Source organism: Pleurodeles waltl, chromosome 1_2, assembly GCF_031143425.1.
Source record: "Pleurodeles waltl isolate 20211129_DDA chromosome 1_2, aPleWal1.hap1.20221129, whole genome shotgun sequence".
In the NCBI taxonomy this organism is placed as follows: domain Eukaryota; kingdom Metazoa; phylum Chordata; class Amphibia; order Caudata; family Salamandridae; genus Pleurodeles; species Pleurodeles waltl.
The window spans coordinates 987,099,586-987,122,518 of record NC_090437.1 but is presented as its reverse complement, the minus strand read 5'-3'; the positions used below and the strand labels follow the sequence as shown (position 1 = coordinate 987,122,518).

The 22,933-nt window shown below is 47.1% G+C and overlaps 1 protein-coding gene across 1 annotated transcript in view; it reads right to left on the bottom strand.

The window, feature by feature from the left end:
• The window catches only part of NFXL1 (nuclear transcription factor, X-box binding like 1), a 588,746-nt gene that overhangs the window by 45,098 nt on the left and 520,715 nt on the right, over nucleotides 1-22,933 (bottom strand). The window contains exon 20 of the mRNA XM_069201637.1: nucleotides 12,696-12,800. Within this exon, the coding sequence (XP_069057738.1) occupies nucleotides 12,696-12,800 (105 nt within the window). The remainder of the gene's footprint in view (nucleotides 1-12,695; nucleotides 12,801-22,933) is intronic.

Below are 22,933 nucleotides of genomic sequence, written 5' to 3'. Positions count from 1 at the left end.
TGTGTTGCATTATCAGGGTTTGCTCATATGTGGTGCTGAACTTAATACTATTTGGGGTTTTTTGGCAGCAGAAGCTTACCCCTTTTTCATGGGGTGGAGAACTGCAAGTGTACACTTTTGAGTAGATTTAGACTTCGATTTTGTAAATAGCCAAAAGTAGTAAAGTTGCTCAAAGTATAAGAATAAATTACACAAGTAAACTACTGACAAGTGCAAGTTACCTTTGTGAATAGCCCCCTATATCTTTCTTTACCAGACAGTTCAGGGACACATGAAAGAACAACACTGACAGACACTGGTGTGAATTTTTACACGTTCAAGAACTACAATTAGAAGTTATATTGAAAATCATGTTGGTAACTAAAAAGATTACACCCAACAGCGACACAAGATTAAAAGGCTGAATTACTGCCTCTTACCTCTGTAGATGACAAATTATACATTCTCTTTCATCTTCATAGCAGAGATGAAAATTATATAGCCCTCATTATGACATTGGCGGTAAATCCCACTTACCGCCATGCTGACTGCCATCAACATGCCGCCACAGATATCCTCTTACCATATTATGAGACACACATACCAATCCGTCACTATACAGCCATAGACACAACTCCGCCACACCAAAGGTCAGTGATAAACTGGCAGTATCAAAACCCACACCGTTACACCAACAGAACAACACCCACCACATTATGAACCACGAATCACCACGGCGGACATTCAACCGCAGTAAACCATTGGCAGTACATACCGCTGCGCTCAAAATACAAACACTCAAGCAAAACACCACCACATTGGACAATTCAAATTACACACACCAGACACACATACACACACCACACCACTATAAAACACACACCCACAACCATTTGCCATTACAAACAATTGGCACAAGACAGACACCACGACCACAGACAAGACCAGAGACACACACCACCATCACCTATACACCACCCACGCACCTCACAACACACACCCCAACACATCACCCTACACACCCTCACCCACAATACTCACACAACACCTATGACACCACGACACTCCAGATTCTCTGAGGAGGAGCTAAGGGTCATGGTGGAGGAAATCATCAGGGTAGAGACAGCTATTTTGGAGCACAGGTGCAGCAGATATCCATTGCAAGGAAGATGGAGCTATGGTGGAGGATCGTGGACAGGGTCGATGCCATGGGACAGTACACCAGAACAAGGGATGGCATCAGGAAGAGGTGGGACGACCTACGGGGGAAGGTGCGTTCCACAGCAGCAAGACACCAACTAGCTGTACAGAGGACTGGTGGTGGACCCCCACCTCCTCCCCCACAACTAACAACATGGGAGGAGCATGTCTTGGCAATCATGCATCCTGAGGGCCTGGTCGGAGTAGGAGGAGGACTGGGCTCTGGTAAGTCAACTCTCAACTATTTCTATCACCCCCCTACCTGCAAGCCATCACATACCCCCACCCTCACCCTCACTCCTATCACTCCACCACCTCCCACACACCCCACCATCACAACTCACCCATCCCAATCCCAAGCCCTGCATGCTATACCAATGCATGGACACCACTCACAGACCTGCATGGACACCTATCACTAAAGCATGCCCACCAGAGGGAAACAGCTAGCCCACCAAATAACTCACACAAGGCAAAGCTGCCAGGGCAATAACAACCATGGAGGGCAACCCACCCACGCACAATATGTCACACACAGAAACAATAACACTGCATTTACATCCCCACAGGTATCCCAGCCAATGCCAGCGGAGAAGAGGTGCCAGCAACATCCAGTCCCCCCACAGAAGAGGCCCACAGTGATGACAGCAGCTCTGCTCGCCTGGATCTGGATGACCAACCTGGCCCATCAGGGACCTTCAGACAGTCGGTTACCCAGGCACAGTCACACACCACCACAGATCCTCCCCCCTCAGGAAACACCACCACAGCACCCACCCAGCGAGCCCATAACTCTGTCCTCAGGACAAGTCAATCAGCAGTGTGTCCACCTCTACAGGGACCCTAGGGCACCCCACAAACCCAGAACAATCAGGGACCTGGGGTCGGTAGCAGTGGGCACACAGTTCAGGGGACAGAAGCACAGGACAACAGGGAAGCTGGGAGGACTGCTGTGCTCCAGGGGGAGGACAGGCCTAGGGAACTGACTCTCCAGGAGGCACTCAGTGCGATCCTGGGAGCATACCAACATTCCCAGGATATGCTGGGCCAGATCCTGGACAAGGTGACAGGAGAACATGCGGCTGCAGGAGGGACAGTACCTGGGGATCAGGGAGGACTTGAAGACCATTAACACCAACCTGGTCTCCATTGCTGGGGTGCTGGCAGACATGGCCAACATTATGAGAGAGGCCGTGTCACACCAGCGGGTCCTTGCCACTAGCCAGACTACTGAACAGCCCTCCACCGCAGCTGTTGCTAGTGGACAGGAGGCCGCATCACAGGACCAACAGGCCACCAGCACCCCTCCCCCTTGCAGAAGGAGAACCACAGCGCAAACGTTCTCTGAGATCCAGGCAGAAGCCAGAGACTATTGCCAAGACCCCCATCAGGAAATGAGACTCTCCTGATTGTCACCCTTGTGTCCCACTCTGTCACCCTGTCCACCTTGAACTGCCATTGCTCCCCTTCCTATGCCCCCTTGGACAATGCACCTGTGCTAAAAACAGACTTGACTCTACCTTGGACTTTTCCTCCATCATCAAACCAGCACTTACCACTTTTCTTCAGAGCACTGCAATAAACACAATTTGAAAAAATACAAGTATGGAGTTTGGAGTATGTCAAATGATTTAAGTAAGTATTCGTTTAACAAGGTTTAAACATTGCAATTCAACTGTACAGTAATGTATACATAGGAAAGACCTGTAGTTGGCTGCAGTGAACACACCAGAAGTGACAGTGGGGTACCAATATCTGCAAATAGAGATGCCAAATGGTACAGTGAGCGGCCATAGAAGTAGGAAGTCACAGCCTGCCAGTGACAATGTCAAACATTAAACTGTCAATAAAATGTGAAGTTACACTGTCTTACCTGTGTGTCACTGGAAGTATTGACAAATCACTGCAGTTCTGTTGTCCCCATCCTCAGCCTCCTCATCTTCACTGTCCACAGGGTCCACTGCTGCCACACGGCCATCTCTAGCCTCCTGCAGAAAAGGCACATGGCATCTCAAGGGAAGATTATGCAACATACAGCATGCCACGATGATCTGGCAGACCTTCTTGGGTGAGTATCACAGGGATCCACCTGCTTAATGGAGGCACCAAAACCTCGCCTTCAGGAGGCCAAACATACGTTCAAATACCCTTCTTGTTCGCCCATGTGCCTCATTATAACGTTTCTCTGCCTTTGTCCTGGGATTCCTCACAGGGGTCAGTAGCCATGAGAGGTTGGGGTAACCAGAGTCACCTGCAAATATCGAGGGACAACTGTTAGCCACACACTAACCCTTATTGCCCACACCATACCCATACACCAACATCCACTGGGTGGGAACCAGGGCTAACCTATTAGCCACACCCTCTGCCTCTGGAGTCTGGCCATCACAGTTGGGATGCTGCTATTCCTCTGGATAAAAGCACCATGCACTGACCCAGGATACTTAGCACTGACATGGGAGATGTACTGGTCCGCCAAACACACCATCTGCACATTCATCGAGTGAAAACCTTTTCGATTTCTGAAGACCTGTTCATTTCGTTGGGGGGGTGGGAAGGGGACAAATGCTATATGTGTTCCATCAATATCCCCAATAATGTTGGGGATATGTCCCATTGCATAGAAGTCAGCCTTCACTGTGGCCAAATCCTCCACCTGGGGGAAAACGTTGTAGCTGCACATGAGTTTAATCAGGGCAGACAACACTCTTGTCAGCACTATTGAAAACATTGGCTGTGACATTCCTGCTGCCAAGCCCACTGTCACTTGGAAAGAACCAGTTGCCAAGAAATGGAGCACAGATAACACTTGCACAAGAGGTGGGTTCCCAGTGGGGTGACAGATAACAGATAGCAGGTCAGGCTCCAATTGGGCACACAGCTCTGAGATTGTGGCCCTGTCAAGTTTGTAGGTGAGGATGACGTGCCTGTCCTCCATTGTTGCCAAGCCCACCAGGGGTCTGTCTCCATCTCCTATTCATCCGCAGCGGTTGCAATCTATGGGGCAAAAAAATGAGGAGCCGGTCATTATCTGTACATTATAACCACTACTGTTCAATGCATGATGTGATTTTCATAATTTATTAGTGGCATATGTCCTGAATGTACAATTGTGAACTGTGACGCAGTTAGGATCCATGGCCTGTCTCCCCCTGAAATGGCGTCCGCCTGTCCAGTATGGAGGGACAGGTTGAAGTGAGGTAATTCCGCTGACGTTGTGCACCGTTGCAGGAGGCGGTAGGGAACTGCCGTGCAACTCCTCATTGGACATCATTGGACCCTATAGGGTACAGGTGCCAATGGTGATGTACGCCGGCGGTGACAGTATGTACCGCCGCAGACGTCACCGCCATTTTCTATCTGTACACTCACTTGCTACCTGACCTTCAACAGGAGAGGACCTAAGCTGCATGTGCTGCTGTGACCTGTGTTTAGAACCTACCATGGCTTGTGTAACTGGGGAAAGGGCCCCTGCCTTCACCTCGGCGGAGTTGGAGAGACTGGTGGATGGGGTCCTACCCCAGTACCGACTGCTGTATGGGCCTCCAGACCAACAGGTGAGTAAACTGTGACCAAGATGCATGGGGCATGAATGCATGTAGTGCTGTGTATGAAGGCCTCATGTTGGGGGGGGTTGGTGGATGGGCCCTGGGCAGCGTGCAGCATGTATGCTGGGCAATCTCTGTGCTTAAGGGGAATGGGAAGGGATATGGTGGGCCATGAGTATAACAGGCAGGACGGTCTAACTAATACCTTTCCCTGTGTATATTTCCTCTGCAGGACAACACCCATCAAAAGAAGGGTATATGGCGTACCATCGCCAAGGAGGTGCGGAACCTGGGGGTCTACGGCAGGCGGAGCACCTACTGTCAGAAACAGTGGGAGGACCTGAGATGCTGGGCATAGAAGATGGCAGAGGCCCAGCTGGGGATGGCCTCCCAACGAGAAAGGGGTGCCCGTCGAACCCTGACCCCCCGATGGCCTGCATACTGGTGGCGGCCTATCAGGAGCTGGGGGGGCACTTGGGGACATCACAGCAGTCACAAGGGGGAGTACAGTGCCCATCATCACTACTTACGCCTGGTGGGGTGGTATCTTGGTGGGGGATGTGTGCCTGTGGGTGCCCCTAAGCCAAGCCTGACATAGCAGAGTAGGTTCCATGTTGGGCAGGGTTCTGATGTGAATCTCCTCCAACCTAGCTAGTAGGCATCCACTACTGGGCAGGGCTATGTGGGTCCCAGGTATGCTGCAGTTGGCGGTATGTGTCCCTCCCCATGCCCTGGTGACTAGCAGTGCTACTGGTAGTGCATTGCCTAGTGTGTAGGACTGTTCCTTGTGTGTGAGTGTGTTGTGTACGCCAACAGTGGTGTTGGTGCAGCAATTGACCAAGTATATTCTTTGTCTCTTCCCCCCTTTTTGTTTTCTCATCCTGTCCTTATGTGCATTAGCATCATCTGGTGGAGGAGCAGAGGTACCGGTGACGGAGGGAGCTGCATCCCACAGGACCCAGGAGGCAGAGCCCATTGACGCTGAGGGCACCAGTGGGACAGAGGGCGAGGGGATCACCACAGCGGAGACTGGAGGGGACAGTTCGGACAGAGATACCTCCTCCGATGGAAGCTCCCTGGTGGTGGCGGACACCTCTTTGCTCACCCCAGCTACCTACCCCCACCACCACCTCCACCAGCAGCACCGCCACCAGCACCACCACCAGCAGCAGCAGAACCAGTGGGCAGCCATCCGAGGCTGCAGAGGATGGGCTGGAGCCTCCCCCCATCACCAGCTCCACCAGCAGCACCGCCACCAGCGGCAGCAGCACCAGTGGGCAGCCATCCAAGGCCCCCCACCATCAGCAGCATCGCCACCAGCACCACCACCAGCAGCACCAGTGGGAAGCCGTCCGAAGCTGCAGGGGATGGGCTGGAGCCTCCACCCACCACTACCAGCTCCACCAGCAGCACCACCACCACTGAGCAGCCGTCACCGCCGGCGAACAGTGTGTAGTCCTGTATCCATGGGCTACTGTGTGGAAGGGCTGCTCCTGCAAATCCTGTGGGTATGACACCCAGCTGAGAGACTGTGACCTTGCACTCCCCAAGACCTGCATCACAGGGCATGATGCCCCCTCCAAAACCAGTGGAGAAGCCATACACTCAACCCATCCTCCCCAGGATGAAGATCACGGGGCACAATGCCCCCTCCAGAACCAGTGGAGAAGCCATCCACTCACCCGATCCTCCCTAGGATGAAGATCACTGGGCACAATGCCCCCTCCAGATACAGTGGGCAAGTCACCCACTTGAGAGACTGTGGCCTTTCACTCCTCAGGACCAAGCACAGGGCACGTTGCCCCCTCCAGGACCAGTGGATTTGTTCCATCTTCCAGCTGCGGTGCTCCCCCGTTCCCTGCCCCCCTGAGGTGCCTGCCTATTTTTGAACTGATGCCCCTGCAGTGTTCCCTCCGTGTTATTGCAGGAGACAAGTGGGGCCTTGGACTTTGTAATGTGGCCCTGTGGCCCACGAACATTGAGGACTGGGCAGTGTCCCTTCATTTGTAAATATGTATATAGTTTTGGATTTGGATGCACGTATTTCTACTATCTTTATCTTATTACACTCACTTTTATCTATTGCTGTTGTCCTTGCATTATTCCTGAGGGGTACAGGGTCAATATGTTATGTTACTGCATCTGCTTGTGTGTATGGTGTTGGCGGTGGGGTGTTGAGTGTGTGTATCACTCTCTTTTTCCTCCCTGCCTCCCTTGTGTGCTAGGCGGCAGTACTCAGCTTTGTCGTCTTCGCTGGCGTTGATGTTCGTGGTGGAGCAGGACGTAGAAGAGCATTGGGAATATATGCAGTTGGGCTCCATGGCGGCGTGGTTCTTCCCTGAGTCTCCACAGGTGAGTTGTTTCCCTTTTGTGCAGTGTTACCACCAAGCTTTTGATGTTGTTGGCACCGTCCCGGAAAAATTGGTGGTTTCCTGTCTCATAATACAGTGGGCAGAGCACTGACTTCTGCCTAGCTGTAGGTGGCTACCGCCATTGTGCCTGTTGATTCCACCCTGGCGGTCGGTGTGTTAAAGTGGCTGTCTGTCTGAGCTGTTTTCACCATGGTCATAATTTGGCGGTAGTTACCGCCAACCTGTTGGCAGTATTACCACTGCTTTATCACCGACTGCCAGGGTTGTGATGAGGGCCTATGTGTGCAGTACATATCTTTCAGACACTGAGTCCTCAAGAACGGGCAATATCAGTCTTTCTTTCTCAAATAACTCTTTTTAGATTCAAAAATACAGGCTCCTTCTAATGCTCCCTTTGATGGAGATCATTATTACAACTATATTAAATATGATGTTCGTTGCCATTTTCAAACTGGAAAGTCAATAAAATACAGTTTCCAAGTATCTCTGAGCTCTTATTTCTTTTTACTGACACAAGCCAGTACTAAGGCAAGACTATTCATTTAGTCCTAATGACTTTCAAATAAATATGCAAAATGGGCTTCTGAGTATTCCATCTGCCATGAGCACCTATTCAGGGAGTCCAAATTTCACACTGCAACAGCACTGTGGACCCACGCTGCAAGAGCATCATGGATCTCTAATACGTGGGAAAGGCCAAACTGCAGTGATCCACTGCTGCTCATGCAATAACTGGACTATGACACAAAGACGTTTTCTGGGTGTAATGGGCGTGCCGGCTGCAAAGTGCTGGTCTCTGCCAGGATTTGCTTTTTTAGAGGATAAGGCTATCTTGTGGTTGGATACAAGGGCATAAGGCAATAATTCGAATTGTTTCCGTAGACTTGCAACTGTTCGAGTTACCAGCCCACTATGTCATTTTGCTACACTCTTCTGTAATTTGTTCCATGTCTAACGCCACATGCAGTTTCTCGTCGCATTGGGTGGTTTTGTTACTCCTTTCTCCTTAAAAGGAAGTGCTCACTGTGAGGCTGTTCAACGAGTTACCAGTGTGAGCTATTCCGTTGCCTTTATCAAATTCAAGGCGTTTGAGCCAACTAGGGCACGTTGTGTCACAGACTCCGAAATCTGTGATAGCATTGCATTTAACTGGCTCCCCCATCTGAGGTCGCAACACATCAGAAAAAACCTCACATCAGCGCACGGATGTGCCACATATATTGTGGCTCTAATGTCACATCTGGGGCAGGACAGATCTGACTCAGAGCTGCATGATGCCACGTATCGAGAAGACAGAGAATTACTCTGAAAAGATTCCAGCTCCAGTCTCGAGAAATTCACAAAGTGAGGAGTCTGTGATTAGACGTTTCTATCGGAAACATAGTGCATGTGTTTTCTTGTGAAAACACCAAATCTCCATGATGGTGATGATCATTCAAGCATGTTGTCTTCCCAGCAGCAAGGAGAGAGCTATTGAGCAGGCTCAGGACAGTAGTATTTCACTCTCAGAGCAGCTCATCAAGATCCGTGATTGTGGTGCCTGTGAAGAGGAGTGTTCCTCCTTCCAACCTTGACTGTGTATGCATGGCATTCTGCTACCATATAAAAGGACAGTATCCTTGACATTGATGTTTCAAAACTGAATACAAATCTGTATCCAGGTCCCAGGCTCACTGTGGAAATTTGCTGCTTGTGGCTCTGCTCCAGCCATATTATACTCAGTGGTTTCCTGTACCATTTCTACTTGTGTTCTGCTGTAATTCCTTTTCAACCTCCAGTCCTAAGTTCTTCCTTGCCTCCTCGATTCAGAGGTTCTTGTGGTCTGTTCTAAGAACCTCTTAATCCAACAGTGAAGGATGCTGACTCACATCTCTACTGACCAGAGACATATTGTGGTCTTACTAATTACAGGTCTTTGAGCACGAGACTCTCACCCACCTTTAATATGGGGAGGGAGAAGTACATTTTTGCACTTCTGCACTGACTTGCCTGAAATTGCTCAGACAGAGGGCTGGTGAGTCCTTGCAAAGAAAGACACATAGATCCCAATGTAATTCTCTGATAGGAATAGTGCACTGATACTGTACTGAATGTAAGAAGTAGCAGACTCTTGCTTTCGACTTTGAAATAAGAATGGATAGAGTGGCAATCTCTTTAAACTCCAGCAGGTTGTTTTGTAGGAGATTTTTTCTCATTGAATTTATGAAGCACTCCATCGCGTTATCTAGATGTGCGCCCCCACGCATCAAGGAAGTGTTTTTGGCTTTCACGGCAATGACAAGAGATGTCTGTTGCACGTTCTTCTCTGATCCATTACTGCATCAACTGTCGGGACGTTAAGGGTATATATGAATGTAAGCTGAGTGTTTTAATATTCAAGGCTTTCTGGCCCACTTGCTCTTATGTGCCTGAAGGAGGAAAAGTATTCTTGTGGACAATCGGAAATAAAATACATCAGACGTCGCGTTAAGTAAGAAAAGAGTAACCGAGCTCATAACTGTGACTCTCCCTGTTTGATACTTTAGGTCTATGGTGGGTTGCTGTAAGACACGTCAAATGTTGGAACAGAACTTAGAAAGGCATGTAGATGTCCAGGGAGAAACCTAATCTGTAGAGGTCTAGAGGGCCGGAATGTAGAATCTGGTCTTCTATCTGTGATGGGTTAAACCGTCAGGACCAATGAGGTTTTCTGATAGCAAAATACTTTCCTCAGTTAATTCCATCACCATCACGATCATTTCTAATTGTGTGTGATAGGGTTGATTGACTGCAGGATATTTTTTATAATTCTTACTTGCACAGGAGCACCTCCTTCCATGGAGGTTGCTTTCGAGAGTCAATTATCCCTGACCTCGTGCAACCACACTTCTAGAACATTAACTTTTCTGTCATACTATACTGGCTATTGGAGGTCCTGAAGTTAAACTGAACAAGATGGGCTTTGAAGTGATTCTAAAAATCCACTAGCACAGACTGCAAAAATGCTTGTGAGCTGGAAGAACGGTGATATGAAACAGGACACTCAAAAGAAAATGAAATCCATGTAATACGCCTTCTTGTATTATTCTATTTTCACATAACTACTAAGTGCCTAATAATCCAACATGGACATTAATTTTCCCATTTTATTTTCAGAGATCAAAACACGTTTTGAATACACACCTCTGCCAGCTGAACTTTCACCCTGGCCTGTTTTGAAAAATGTATTACTCCTACTGAACGTTCTTGAAAATGTTCTGCGCTCCAGTTTTCACGAAAGCAGACTAGGGGATAGCAATTGGAAGGGAGGATGTATACCTTTCGTACAATATCTAAGATTTACTGGTCAATGGCCAGCCTCATCTATTTCATGTATTTTTCTGAATGCTAAGATGAGCTCCATGAGGCCACACAAAATAGAGTGAGTGGATGTTTTGCTTTAACAGCTTAGGTTCAGTCTCAACATCGACCTCACCTTCAAGGAACATGCTGACAAAAACACAAAATTGTTGCGCCCAAAAACATCTATTCAAGCCCTTGTACTCTTGCATCTACATGTGCCTGAACGTTTTTCCATGGCCTAGCTGACTCCAGAATGACCCCTTAACTGCCTTCTACAGGCAGCAGCACTTCTCATCTAGGAATTCAAGAAATATAATCACACCCATTCAGACAGAACTCCTTTGGCTCCACTTGGACACAACCATCTGCTTCACCTACAAATCCATCACTACCCGCACCACTGGTTGTCTGGCTGACAAGCCCATCATCTACGGTGGCCCTCTACACACCTACAGTCACAGCAACACGAGACAGAAGGCAAAGTATAAATACAAATAAATGCAACATGCTTCCTCCATCTTTGCAATAAGGATCTGGAAACAACATCTCTGTACTCCTCAGGATTGAGTCAACATTTGTCCTATTTAGGAACGAGGAATGCTGTGTTCGTAGGTCTTCACCACCCAGCTGTCTTGTGGCAATCAGCAAAATAGTACTGATTATGTCCAAAACGCTTACAAATGAAAAACAAGACAGCTGGAACTGATGCATGCTTTTACCAGATGGATGTCTACATAACCTTCCAAATGGCAGAAAGAACTGTAAACGATAGAACCCTGTCAAGCATGGGAATCACTGTAGACATAAATCAAAAGTAGTTGAAGCTCTCCTTTATGCTTTTCTGAACAGCTATATTATTATTTTTTTAATTGCCTGCAACAAATTATTAGACTCCTAACTAAAGTGAAAAATTATTAAATTAGTTTGAGAGTTGTTGCCCAATCCAGAGTTTAAAGGCACATTTCAGTTCTTTAGCACCTTAGTATGAATTAGGCTGGAGAGGAGTTAGGTCACACAAACATGGAAACAATGGTATTTTGAAAGCTGCAATTTAAACCAAGGTAAAATGCACAGGTCAAGCGATCTAATTAATTGAATTCCTATATATGTGGAAGCTGACACAGACAAACGGATCATTTTGCAGTATTAAAACTTACAGATGTAGCTGTGTTCAGGATATACAATCAGGTGTTGATCTTCAGACCACTTTTATGGAATTAATTCAAAGTTCATTTCAACCCAATGCACCACGTAATCTTATTTTCCATTGTTCATTCCCCCAAAAGAAAGTGTCTGGAAGGGACTGGTGGAGGGGAAGTGAGCTATATTATCAAATGTCATTGGCACCGATACCTTCAGGCATAACAAAGTTAACCAGTGAACTATGAATACACCCGTGAAAGCCTTTCAAATACACTGTGACCCGGGTAATTATGCAAAAGAATGGAGCAGGACTTCACAGCCCAAGTTCTTGCTTTTGGAGAAATCCTACGGACAGAACTTGCCTTAGTTGTGATCTTCGGGTTCAATATATTTATCGCCGATTTCTAATTAGTATGAGCCCAACAACCTAGGTTACAGGGTCCTGCTTTCGACACTGTGATCAAATCTTGTCACTTAGTTTGACTAACATCTTGTAATTCACAGCCATCTTTGCAGGCAGACATCACTCTTTAAGCAATCCACGACACTGTACTTCCAGGTATCCTTACTGGACTGGCATCTAACAATCAACAAACACGGTGCTTTAACATCTAAAAGAGGCATCAGGATGAGCTGCTATGTGGTGCCACAGTTAACATCTTTGTAATGAAGGAATGAGAAATGCAGGTAACAGCTAAGCAAGGATGAGCCAGCCTAGAGTCATTAAATGGAACACTCACTCCAATCTGATTCATGGCCACAAGGAGGCTAGATGAAGCATGATTTAGTTTCTCCTACCACCTCCACTCTGGGATCTCGGTTTTTAATACTGTCTGATCTGCTGCCTTGCATTTCATAGAATAGCTGCGGTTACATGCTTCAGTTAAAGCTGCACCAGACTTCATTTTAACTGAGTTGTGATGCAGCACAGCCAAGTTCCACTGAGTAACTGTTACAAATCAAACATCTTGGCAAATCCTAACAGAATTACCATGTCTAACTACGAAAATCTGTTGGAGTACCAAGCAGAGCAATACATGCATTATTTAAAAACTCCGCCACTAAAAACAATAGATTTACAAACGTGTTTGTCATAATGAACAATATTACAACGTGATTTATTAAGACCTACCTTCTTAATTCTCTTACAGGGACAACGTAGTTTGACCTTCTGGTTACAGTTTTCAGAGCAATTCCCTGGATGGCAAATTTCTTTACATCGATGACCACAAGGCAACTGAAAACAAAAATAAATTGTACAAAAATAGTAATAGATTCTCTTGAAAATCCTTTTTTAAAAGAATTTTTTTAAAGCATTTTCACAAATGTTTCAGTAACCGATGTCATTCCCAAGCAATCATTTCAGACCCAAAAGGGAACAAAGGTTACTGACACATTCTCTGTTATAACATCAGCATTACTCAAATGTCACATAATTAAACCAATTAACAAGTGAACCAACATATACGACTTTTTACAGAGATCTCAACATGATACATTGCTTTCTGTAGTTTCAACGAATTTAGAGTTTGTATTAACTTTCTTTATTGAGTTTGTAAAAATACGCCTAAAGCCCACAGGATCTAGTACAATGGACAAAAAACACAACGTTGCAGGTTATAGTAAATGCCACCGCCTATTGTCATTAGGATGACACCATGATGGGTGCCTAACCAACAAGACAAAATGAACAACCATAACAATCCCCAATCCTCCTCTCGACTTGAGGACCCATCCCACTGCATTCTGTATTATTTTCAGATGGAAACCCAAACGAATTTCTATCAAATCGGAGAATAATCAATAATGAAATCGGTCTGTCCCTTGATCTAAGCCTGTCCCTTGTGGGCGGGGCAGCAATATAAAACACTCTTAATTATTCTGGACAGGTTATTTCTTTAAATTATGATGACAACACAGACATGCATGATTTCCACACAAAATCAAACTGGTCACTTTTGCCAGCCAGTCCAGTTGATATTTTTGCCATGACGAGCATATCCATGGTATAACCATGATCTATGGTTAGGCGTTTCATCTTTAGCCCAGAGATCTACATTCTCTTGTTTAGCAGTACAGTAGAATGATCTGCGACCGTTTTCATAAGTTAGTGTGTAGGACAGATAGTCCATCACCCCATGTTTGCAGCAAGGCTGCATCAGCTGAAGGAGGGACCCAGAGTTGCCATAGTTTCTCCACCAGAGATCGCTTCAGCACAGTGGCTGCTGGTGACATTTGAAAGTGGTAGTGTGTAAAAGTTGGGTACGACTTTTATGAAGTAAGAGAAGCGAGCAAGCCTAACGGACAAATGTGGGGCCCGGGTGGGTCCTCCTCCTAAGAAAAAATTGCAAAACTGGACAAATGGTGCATTTGAAAGCAAATCAGTCTCATGAGAAAGCAAGGTTTATAAAGCAGTGCGAATGTATAGCCTTGAAATATTAAACACGTTGAAAACTGCCTCATATTCAACAGTTATTCTAATGTGTAAATTGTACAGGGTGACAACTTCAGGCTCTTTAAAGTGTGTGCTTGCACAGTGTCCTGCACTGCATGCAGCATTAACTTTGGATGAAAATGCTCTAACCAGGCATCGGAAAGCACCCACAGCTGCTGGCTGCAATCAGTTATACAGAAATGTGTGCAGTCAGGTCCTTAATTGGGATGAAAAAAGTGGGGGCTCTCTAAAAAGGACACATAAAATAAATTTCTGTGATTCGCTTAGTGTGCTACCCAACCTGTATTTTGGTTTCCCTCTGAGATGTTATTGCATCAAAAAATATAACACAACAACTGATATACACCTAAAACTTGTCGTACAAGTTACTTACCTTTGGTAACAAAATATCTGGTAGAGACATATTCTAGTTGCAGATTCCTTACCTTAGAATTTTCCCCCAGGCGTCACACTGGATCCGGAGATTTTTTCTTCGAGCAATGCCCTTGCGTGTCGGTAGGTGGCGTCGGTGGACTCCGCATGCGTCGTGGTTGCCGTGATGACGTCGGGAGTAGTACATAGACGCTGTCCTCGCACAGTGACGTCAGTTGCTTTTAACGACTTTCCATGCCAGAGCACAGAGCCTCTACGAACACTATTATTGGTGCGTCAGAGCTAAGGACCTGAAAGTGGGGAATCCCTGTCCCTAGAAATCAGTTCGCAAGTGGGAAGATGGGTGGGCGGTAAGGAATCTGCAACTAGAATATGTCTCTACCAGATATTTCGTTACCGAAGGTAAGTAACTTGTACATCTGATAGAGGCTTCTAGTTGCAGATTCCTTACCTTAGAACAGATACCCAAGCAATGCCATCCTTGCTGGTGGGCTGCGAAGATTATACTAGGAAGTCCTGCAGGACCGCATGACCAAAGAAGCCGTCCCGACGGACCTGACTGTCCAGGCAGTAATGCTTAGCAAACGTGTGCAGAGACGCCCATGTAGCTGCCTGACAGATATCCAGGACAGGAACTCTGCGTGCTAACACAGTGGATGCAGCAGTGGCCCTGGTAGAATGAGCCCGCAAGCCATCAGGAGGTTGCTTTTTCGCCAAAGCGTAGCACATTTTGATGCAAAGAAGCACCCATCGAGAGATGGTACGTTTCTGCACCGCCTTCCCTTTCTTCGCACCCACATAGCCAACAAAGAGTTGATCATCCACCCGGAAGTCTTTAGTAAGACTGAGATAGAAGGCCAACGCTCTTTTTGGGTCCAGACGGTGGAGTCTCTCCTCTTCATGGAAAGGCATGTGCTACTAGCAGGATGCAGGAGTCCAAGAGACCCAGCAGCCTCAGAGTCTGTCTCACTGAAGCCCAAGACCAAGGCTGAAAGATCGGAATCATAGCCTGAATGTCTTGGACTCGCTTTTGGGGAGGATACCCCCGAAACCGCACTGTGTCCAGAACTGCCCCGATGAAAGGGAGCGTCTGAGAGGGAGTCAGGTGCGACGTCGGTACATTGATAGTGAACCCCAGCTGGTGCAGGAGGTTTGCTGTAGTCTGGAGGTGTGAGACCACTGTCTGGGGCGAAGACGCCTTCAACAGCCTGTCGTCTAGGTAGAGGAAGACTGAGACCCCTAACCTGCGCAGATGAGCAGCAACCACCGCCATCACTTTCGTGAACACCCGAGGGGCACTGGTAAGGCCGAAAGGGAGCACGGTAAACTGAAAGTGCTCGGGACCTACCACGAATCGTAGGTAACGTTCGAGGGCAGGCAGGCAGGATGGGGATGTGGAAATAAGCATCCTGCAAGTCCAATGCTACCATCCAGTCTTCTGGGTCTAAGGCAGACAGAACCTGAGCCAGGATGAGCATTTTGAACTTCTCCTCCTTGAGGAAGTAGTTCAGGTCCCGAAGATCTAGGATAGGGCGCAAGCCTTCATCCTTCTTTGGCATCAGAAAGTAGTGGGAATAACAGCCACGACCTACTTCTGGGCACAGGGACCCTTTCTATAGCTCCCTTGTCCAAGAGAGCCACAACTTCCTGGCAGAGAAGCACCAAATGATCCTCCGAAAGGGGATGGAAGGATGGTGGCATTTGTGGTGGTGCGGATTCAAAAGGGAGGGAGTAGCCCTTCCGAATGATTTGCAAAACCCACCCGTCCGTGGTGATATGTTCCCAGTGGGGCAGGTGATGGTGGATTCTGGCACCTACTGGGCGGGAGTGAGGAGACGAACTAGGAAGGTTTGGAGGCTGCTGCAGGGGCGGACTGGACAGGCCTCTGGTTCCCTGACCCACGACCACGTGGGATTCCGCGCCCCCGGCCACGCACAGGCTTTCCAGCGTGCATGGCCCGGTGGCTGGGTTGAGGATGCGACAGGGTGCCCCTTTTGTGGCCACGAAAGGGACGAAAAGCAGACTGTGGGGGGCGTGTGGCTGCAGAAAGGCCAAGGGACCAAGCCGTAGCCCTGGACTCCTTGAACCTCTCCAAGGCCAAGTCCGCTTTGTCTCCGAAGAGACCGGTGCCATCGAAGGGAATGTCCATGAGTGACTGTTGGACATCCCCCGAGAAACCAGAAGTACGTAATCAGGCATGGTGCCACAAGGCCACTGTTTTAGCAACCGATCTACCAAGAGAGTCGGTCGTATCCAGCCCACAACGGATGGTGAACTTTGCTGCGTCTCTCCATTCTTTGACTGCTTGGGAGACAATAGCACGGGCCTCCTCCGATATCTGCGGCAGAACCAGCGCAACCGTATCCCACAGGGAGTGGGAATAACGGGCCAAAAGGCATGCGGTGTTCACGGACCGCAGCGCGAGGCTGGAGGAAGAAAATAACTTCTTACCAAATTGTTCCAGCCTTTTGGATTCCCTATGCGGAGGTGCGGAAGGGAACGCGCCAGAAGGAGAGGACACCTAGATAACAAAACTCTCAGGCGTAGGATGTTGGGACAGGAACTTCGGGTCGTTCAGTGCAGGCAGATGGCGGCGAGCGATCGTCCTGTTCACAGGAGCCCCTGTTTTGGGTTTGGACCACGTACCCAAAAGGACGTCAGTGAGGGCTTCATTAAATGGGAGAAGGGGTTCAGATGTAGAAGCCCCAGGCTGAAGCACCTCTGTCAGGAGGTTAGACCTGACTTCGACAGTAGGTAGCTCGAGGCCAAGGACCTCAGTCGCCCTACTAACTACCACACCATAGGTAGCTCCCTCCGCCGTAGCCACGGTAGGAGGAGATAGCATGCCAGAGTCAGGAGAAGTATCAAGACCACTGGCTTCGCACAAGTCCTGTGCCCAGTCCATAGTAGGGTCTTCCTGGTATTCATAAGGGTCCAGGGACCCCTCCAATTCCTCCCCGTATTCGTACCCATAGGAAAATGGGTCAGAATCCAACCTCGGGCGAATAGGGCCATCCGACTCCGAGTCATCGGGGATGAGAATCGGGTTGACGTCGATATTGGGCACTACCGATGTTGAGAGCGTCGCTAAATGCCCGGCGCCGGGGAAGGTCTCAACTGTGCGACCCGCGTCGGTGCGGATGTGTGCACGGATCCGGAGGCGACCTTGGTAGCCAGGGCTGAAGCCGCCGGCGCAGAACCGAAGGCCCAGAGGCCAAGCCCCTTGGCCCCAAAGGCGCCGTTTAAGGGTCGGCACGCCCAAAGATGGGGCGCATGGCCTTGTAAAACTCTTTGAGTTGGGCGGGGGTTGCTCCGGCTCTGGGAAACTTTGTGAAGTGCGGAGCCGACCCAGACGTAGGCTCCGAGGACGGAGGCCTACTTCGTGGACGCCCGTCCTGCGTCGCGTCGGCCGAGCGACGGGGTGGAGTCGGAGAGCGATGGGGCTTCTTCGACGACTACTTCTTACCGTGACCCGACGATTTCGAAGAAGACGAGTGGTGGTGGCTCCGCGACCGATCTCGAGACCTTCCTCTCGAGCGAGATCGGGGCCTACGTGGAGTCGAGCACCGGGCTGCCAGCAGCTTTAGGGCCCGCTCCCTCAAAGCCTTCGGATGCATCGCCCGGCACTCGGAGCACGACTTCAGGTCGTGGTCGCACTCGAGGCACCACAGACAGACACGATGAGGGTCTGTCACCGACATCATGCGGTGGCAGTCCTCGCACGGCTTGAACCCGGTCTTCGGGGACATCCTCGACGCACCAAAGGTCGCACCAAAACATATCAACAAACTGTTGTATTCGTCCAAAAAATAGCTGAGGGTAGCTCTCTCTCGGATTAGTGCGTGGCGCGGAAAGAAAAGAACTGACGTCACTGCGCGAGGGCAGCGTCTATGTACTACTCTGACGTCATCATGGCGACTACAACGTCCACAACGTCTGCGGAGTCGACCAATGCCACCTACCGACGCACAAGGATATTGCTCGAAGAAAAAATCTCCGGATCCTGTCTGACGCCTGGGTTAAAATTCTAAGGTAAGGAATCTGCAACTAGAAGTCTCTATCAGATAGTCCTATTAGCTTTGTCAATGGTTATCTGTTTACGATAAAGGAGTAACAACAATGATTTCTTATAAAAAATGTACATTGGAAATGTTTCAAATCTGAAATTGTGTGACTATGAATGAAATATTATTGAGGCCTGTGGAAGGAGTATGGCCTTAAGTTATGTGTGCTTTATGTTAGATATGTATACCCTTTTTCTCTGCACATCCCATCCATCTGCACATTTTCAGTCTCCTCTCTTTCCTCTTCAGCACCCTCCTATCACTATCACCTGAATGTACTTCCTCGAATCTCCCTCATTTTACCATCTCAAACATACACTGGACTCATACATGTGACCACTTTATTTCCTTTTGCCTTCTAAATATTTTGACCTCTTTGCACAACCTTCGCACACATTTACACTGAATTTCAATTGTAGCTGGAATACATGACAAATGTTCTGTGTGCTCTGCAGAGGTGACAACACACTGACAGGCACCTTTCTATGCCTTCAACCTCAGCACTAGCGCTCTCAAACAAAGCCCCTCATGCACACCTGGGACAAAGTATGCACTATGCAAGAGTAATAACATATATGAAAATCAATACAGAAACAGAACTTAAAACAACTAACTCTCTTGGAGAATACAGCATTAAGTAAAATGTGAAAAAAGAAAGGAAAAAAAAATAACTGACACACATTACCTTAACGTTTTTAACATTCATTGTTTGCAAATCAATCCATGTTTGTGGCATTAATATTAAGGGCAAGCAGATAGGGCCAGTTTTAACCCATACAGCAGATAACTGACTTTCAAGTAAGCACTTATTTCTCACTTTGAGCTTGATTCAGCTATGCGGATAAACTTTGCAAGGGAAATCAGAATCTTGCTCGTCTTTTGGAACAATTTAGTGGAGGAACAAATACAGCAGGTCCATTACTGAAGGGGCCAGTAATCTGCAGCCAGGGTCTGGGGTGTCAAAGTGGGGGAGGTTAAGGTGACAAGGGGTCTCAGCACAATATAAATAAGCTAAGTTTAGCATTATAACACAATTACAGAGGACAAGGCACTAAACCAGACGTGCTTGCATTTACTCCTATTGCACGACAAAGGGGAAAGGGTGGGATTGATGCCTGTGAATGGCAGATGCCTGCCCTCAGGCAGGGATGAAGACTCCAATGTCGAAACCATGATGCTAAAAGCATACCTGGCCTATAGTGGATACCACCATAGACCACAATGGAAACGTAGGGCTTTAGAAAGCTAAGCCCTGCGCCATGCATCACTGTGCAGAAAAGTTGATTTACTCCCCGGCTTCTGCCACCTGCTTCAAAGCGAGGCAGGCCATGCAGCCTGGAACAGACAGCCCATAGTTAAACAGATTGATTTGTTTATAGATACAATATGATCTTTAAACTAATGGGTCTATTTAATATTTTTGTAATGTTGAGGTGCAGGAATTTCAGAGGGGCGCAGCCCCTTATCCCTAGAGGAGAAACCACCCTTGCTCACTTCTGCTAGTATCTCATCTGTGAGTTTAACGCCTGTACGTCACAATTTTCGTAAGTGTCTCCCTCACTCATGTACTAAAGGTACTTGATCAAGGTTTGGAGAGAATCTCTCTCCATTCCCTAGCCGTACCTGTCTGCTCAAGTTGAGACTCCCATCTCATTTGACTTTAGATATCAGACGGTTATTATCAGATCTGAGGAAAAGCCATTGTTTCAAATTATGTCAGAAGCCAAGAAGCCAAATGTTTCACAGCTCTATTTGTCACTCAATGCCTCACTTAAAAATAGCATAATCCTGCAGACTCAGGGAGGCCATAATCGAGCTTGACCTTGTTCAAATGATTTGAGACCATGAGTGCTTAAGAAGTCTCCCATTCTTTTACAATTGATTGTCTGTCATGTGAAATATTGGCCGTGATTTATACCTTAGGAAAATCCAGGGAAACCAATAAAGGGAGAGAGAGGGCCAAGCATATGAGCACAACCCTTTCTTTCCTAGACATTACCAAATCCCAAAAAGACAACTTAGCCTTCAACACAGCAGAGGAATAGAAGCCCCAAGAGTATTACAACAATGGTCTGCAGCAATTATGTAGTCTATAAAACAGCAAACTTTTTCACTCGCGGCCCCTGCTGGTTTGGGGGATGGGGCAACGCTCCTCCACCATAGTGGAGGAGCTGCCACTGGCATGAGGTCTACATAGATAACCCAAGACGTTTCTTCCAGACAGGAGAATATCTTGACGCATAGGTATGTGATGTGTTTTCTAGTATAGGTCAGAGAATTTTGATCATATAGTGGCTACCCGATCAACTAGAACAGATAAATTTAAACGGTGGGATCTCTCCATTTTGATTTTAAGGCACAAGGCCCGACAAGATTTGTCCAGCTAGTCTACGAGGGGTGGAATCGAGCTCACTAGCACAGTTAGGGTCAACAACACGTCATTTTTGTATAAACAGCTTTTTTGTTCTCCTTTTCCTGTAGTTATCCCTTTGATTTCTCAGCAAGCCCTAACCGCATCCACCAGTTGTTCAGTATATAAAGCGAAACAAGGGCAGCAGGGGGATAACATACAGCCGTGCCTTGTGCCTCTTTCAATTTGAAACATGACTGAGGCCTCACCATTACCTTTAGCTATTGTACCCACATAGTTTCTAGTTATCCATACTACAAAATTTGGGTCCAAACCCACAATTGTCAAGGATCTCCACAGGAAAGGCCAGTCTACCCTGCTGAATTTGTTTTATCGACAACAGATACAAATAGAATGCTTTATGTGCTCTGTGTACTTTTATCAATCAGATGTAGGGCATGCTTGATGTTGTCCGAGGTGCTCCTGCCTAGGATAAATCCCATCTAACAGGGTCAGTAAGTCTTTACATTTCTTACCAATCGACACACCAAGATTCCTATGAATACCTTGGTGTCAATATTCAGCAAGGAAATTGGTTGGAAAGAAAAACAGTGTCAGGTCCTTGCCTGGCAGAGGGATGACCACAATCGCTTCCTACATTGAGTCAGTTATTGGAGAGTCAATACCGAAGAAATTATAAAGACGTGTAACAAAGGGAGCCAGAACAGAGCAGAAAGTTTTGTAACATATGCTTGTGAAGCCTTCAGGACTTGGTGCTTTGTGAAGCTTTAATTTAGCAATCCCAGATATAAATTCAGTGGAGCTTACGGGTTTGTCAAATGTGTCTACCTGGGCTGTGTTAAACGTGTAAGGGTAGAGTCCCTAATATAATCTGAGTGTGCATCCTCCCCTTGCTTTCTCAGCTGTGTATAAGGATTTGTAATAGTCGTGGTATGTCTGTTTACTTTCAGTTCCCTTGAAGGAAGCTGAAATTTCCTTTGTGCTGACTCCTCCCTCAGACTATCTATTCTGCGTAATATAACCTGGAAAAAAGAAACACAAGGGTAGTAAGGGTAAAGGATGCCGCACTTCTAGGCAGTAAAACAGTAGTTTTTAACAAATATATATGAAAGAGAAATGTCTGGTGCAATCTGGCTGAGTGCCCTACTACCCAAAAGGCACCAAAACGGGTAACAAAGTACCCACGGACAAAACTGAAACAAATTGGCCAAAGCACACAGAATATCGTGTCCAATAGTGTTGCAAGGATGAAAATCCCTGATGGTGTGTTGGAGGTTAGAGGAAGTATGAGGTTGAAGAAAAAGTCCTGAATCTTGTTAGTAGATGATGCCTTTATTCGTGGGTGTTGTAGAACATAATAATCATCATAGATAAACAGCCAACACGTGTTTCCTCACACAAGTGACTTCATCAAGGCTGCAAAAAATAGTGATAAAAGCAACAGTTGGTATATATAAGTGTGTGGAATCAATAGTGAACTCATTGGTGATCATGTGGAAGAGATTCCAAAACCAAAAACCAGTGACTAGTGTGAGAGCTTAAGAAGATGAGTATTTGAGTGAACATGACAAGCAAACAAATGTGAAAGGACACCAATTAAAAAAGACACATTATAGATAAAGTGAGTCAACATGACCATGCAGTAAATGTAGAGAACCAATATGTCTCTGATAGTAGACTGTTAAGTTGTGAAAAGCGTATAAAGAGACTGTGAAGACGAGAGTAGGGAATGAATAAGCATGTGGGTGAGTAAGAACACCAATAAGGGAGATACGGAGCGGTACATAGTAAGTAGGTGACAGAGAGAAAAAAAAAGGGCCCATAGTAGCCTAGAACAGTAATTCATACCTGGGCCGTCCGGCCAGAGTGGTCAATGTTATTTAGATCTGTGGGCTAGAATAGGTGATATTGATCTAGGAAGGGAAAGAAAAAGAGTTGAACATGATATGGTTGGCTATGAGTAGCCAGTAAAGGAGCAAGATCAGAGAATGTCCGTAGGAATGAGACAAGAATAGTAAAGGAAAAGATGATTGGCGGAGAAGTCATAGGAGTGAGTAGAAAGTAGAAGGTAGAGAAAGTCACTATGTACATACCTTACTGGATTAGTG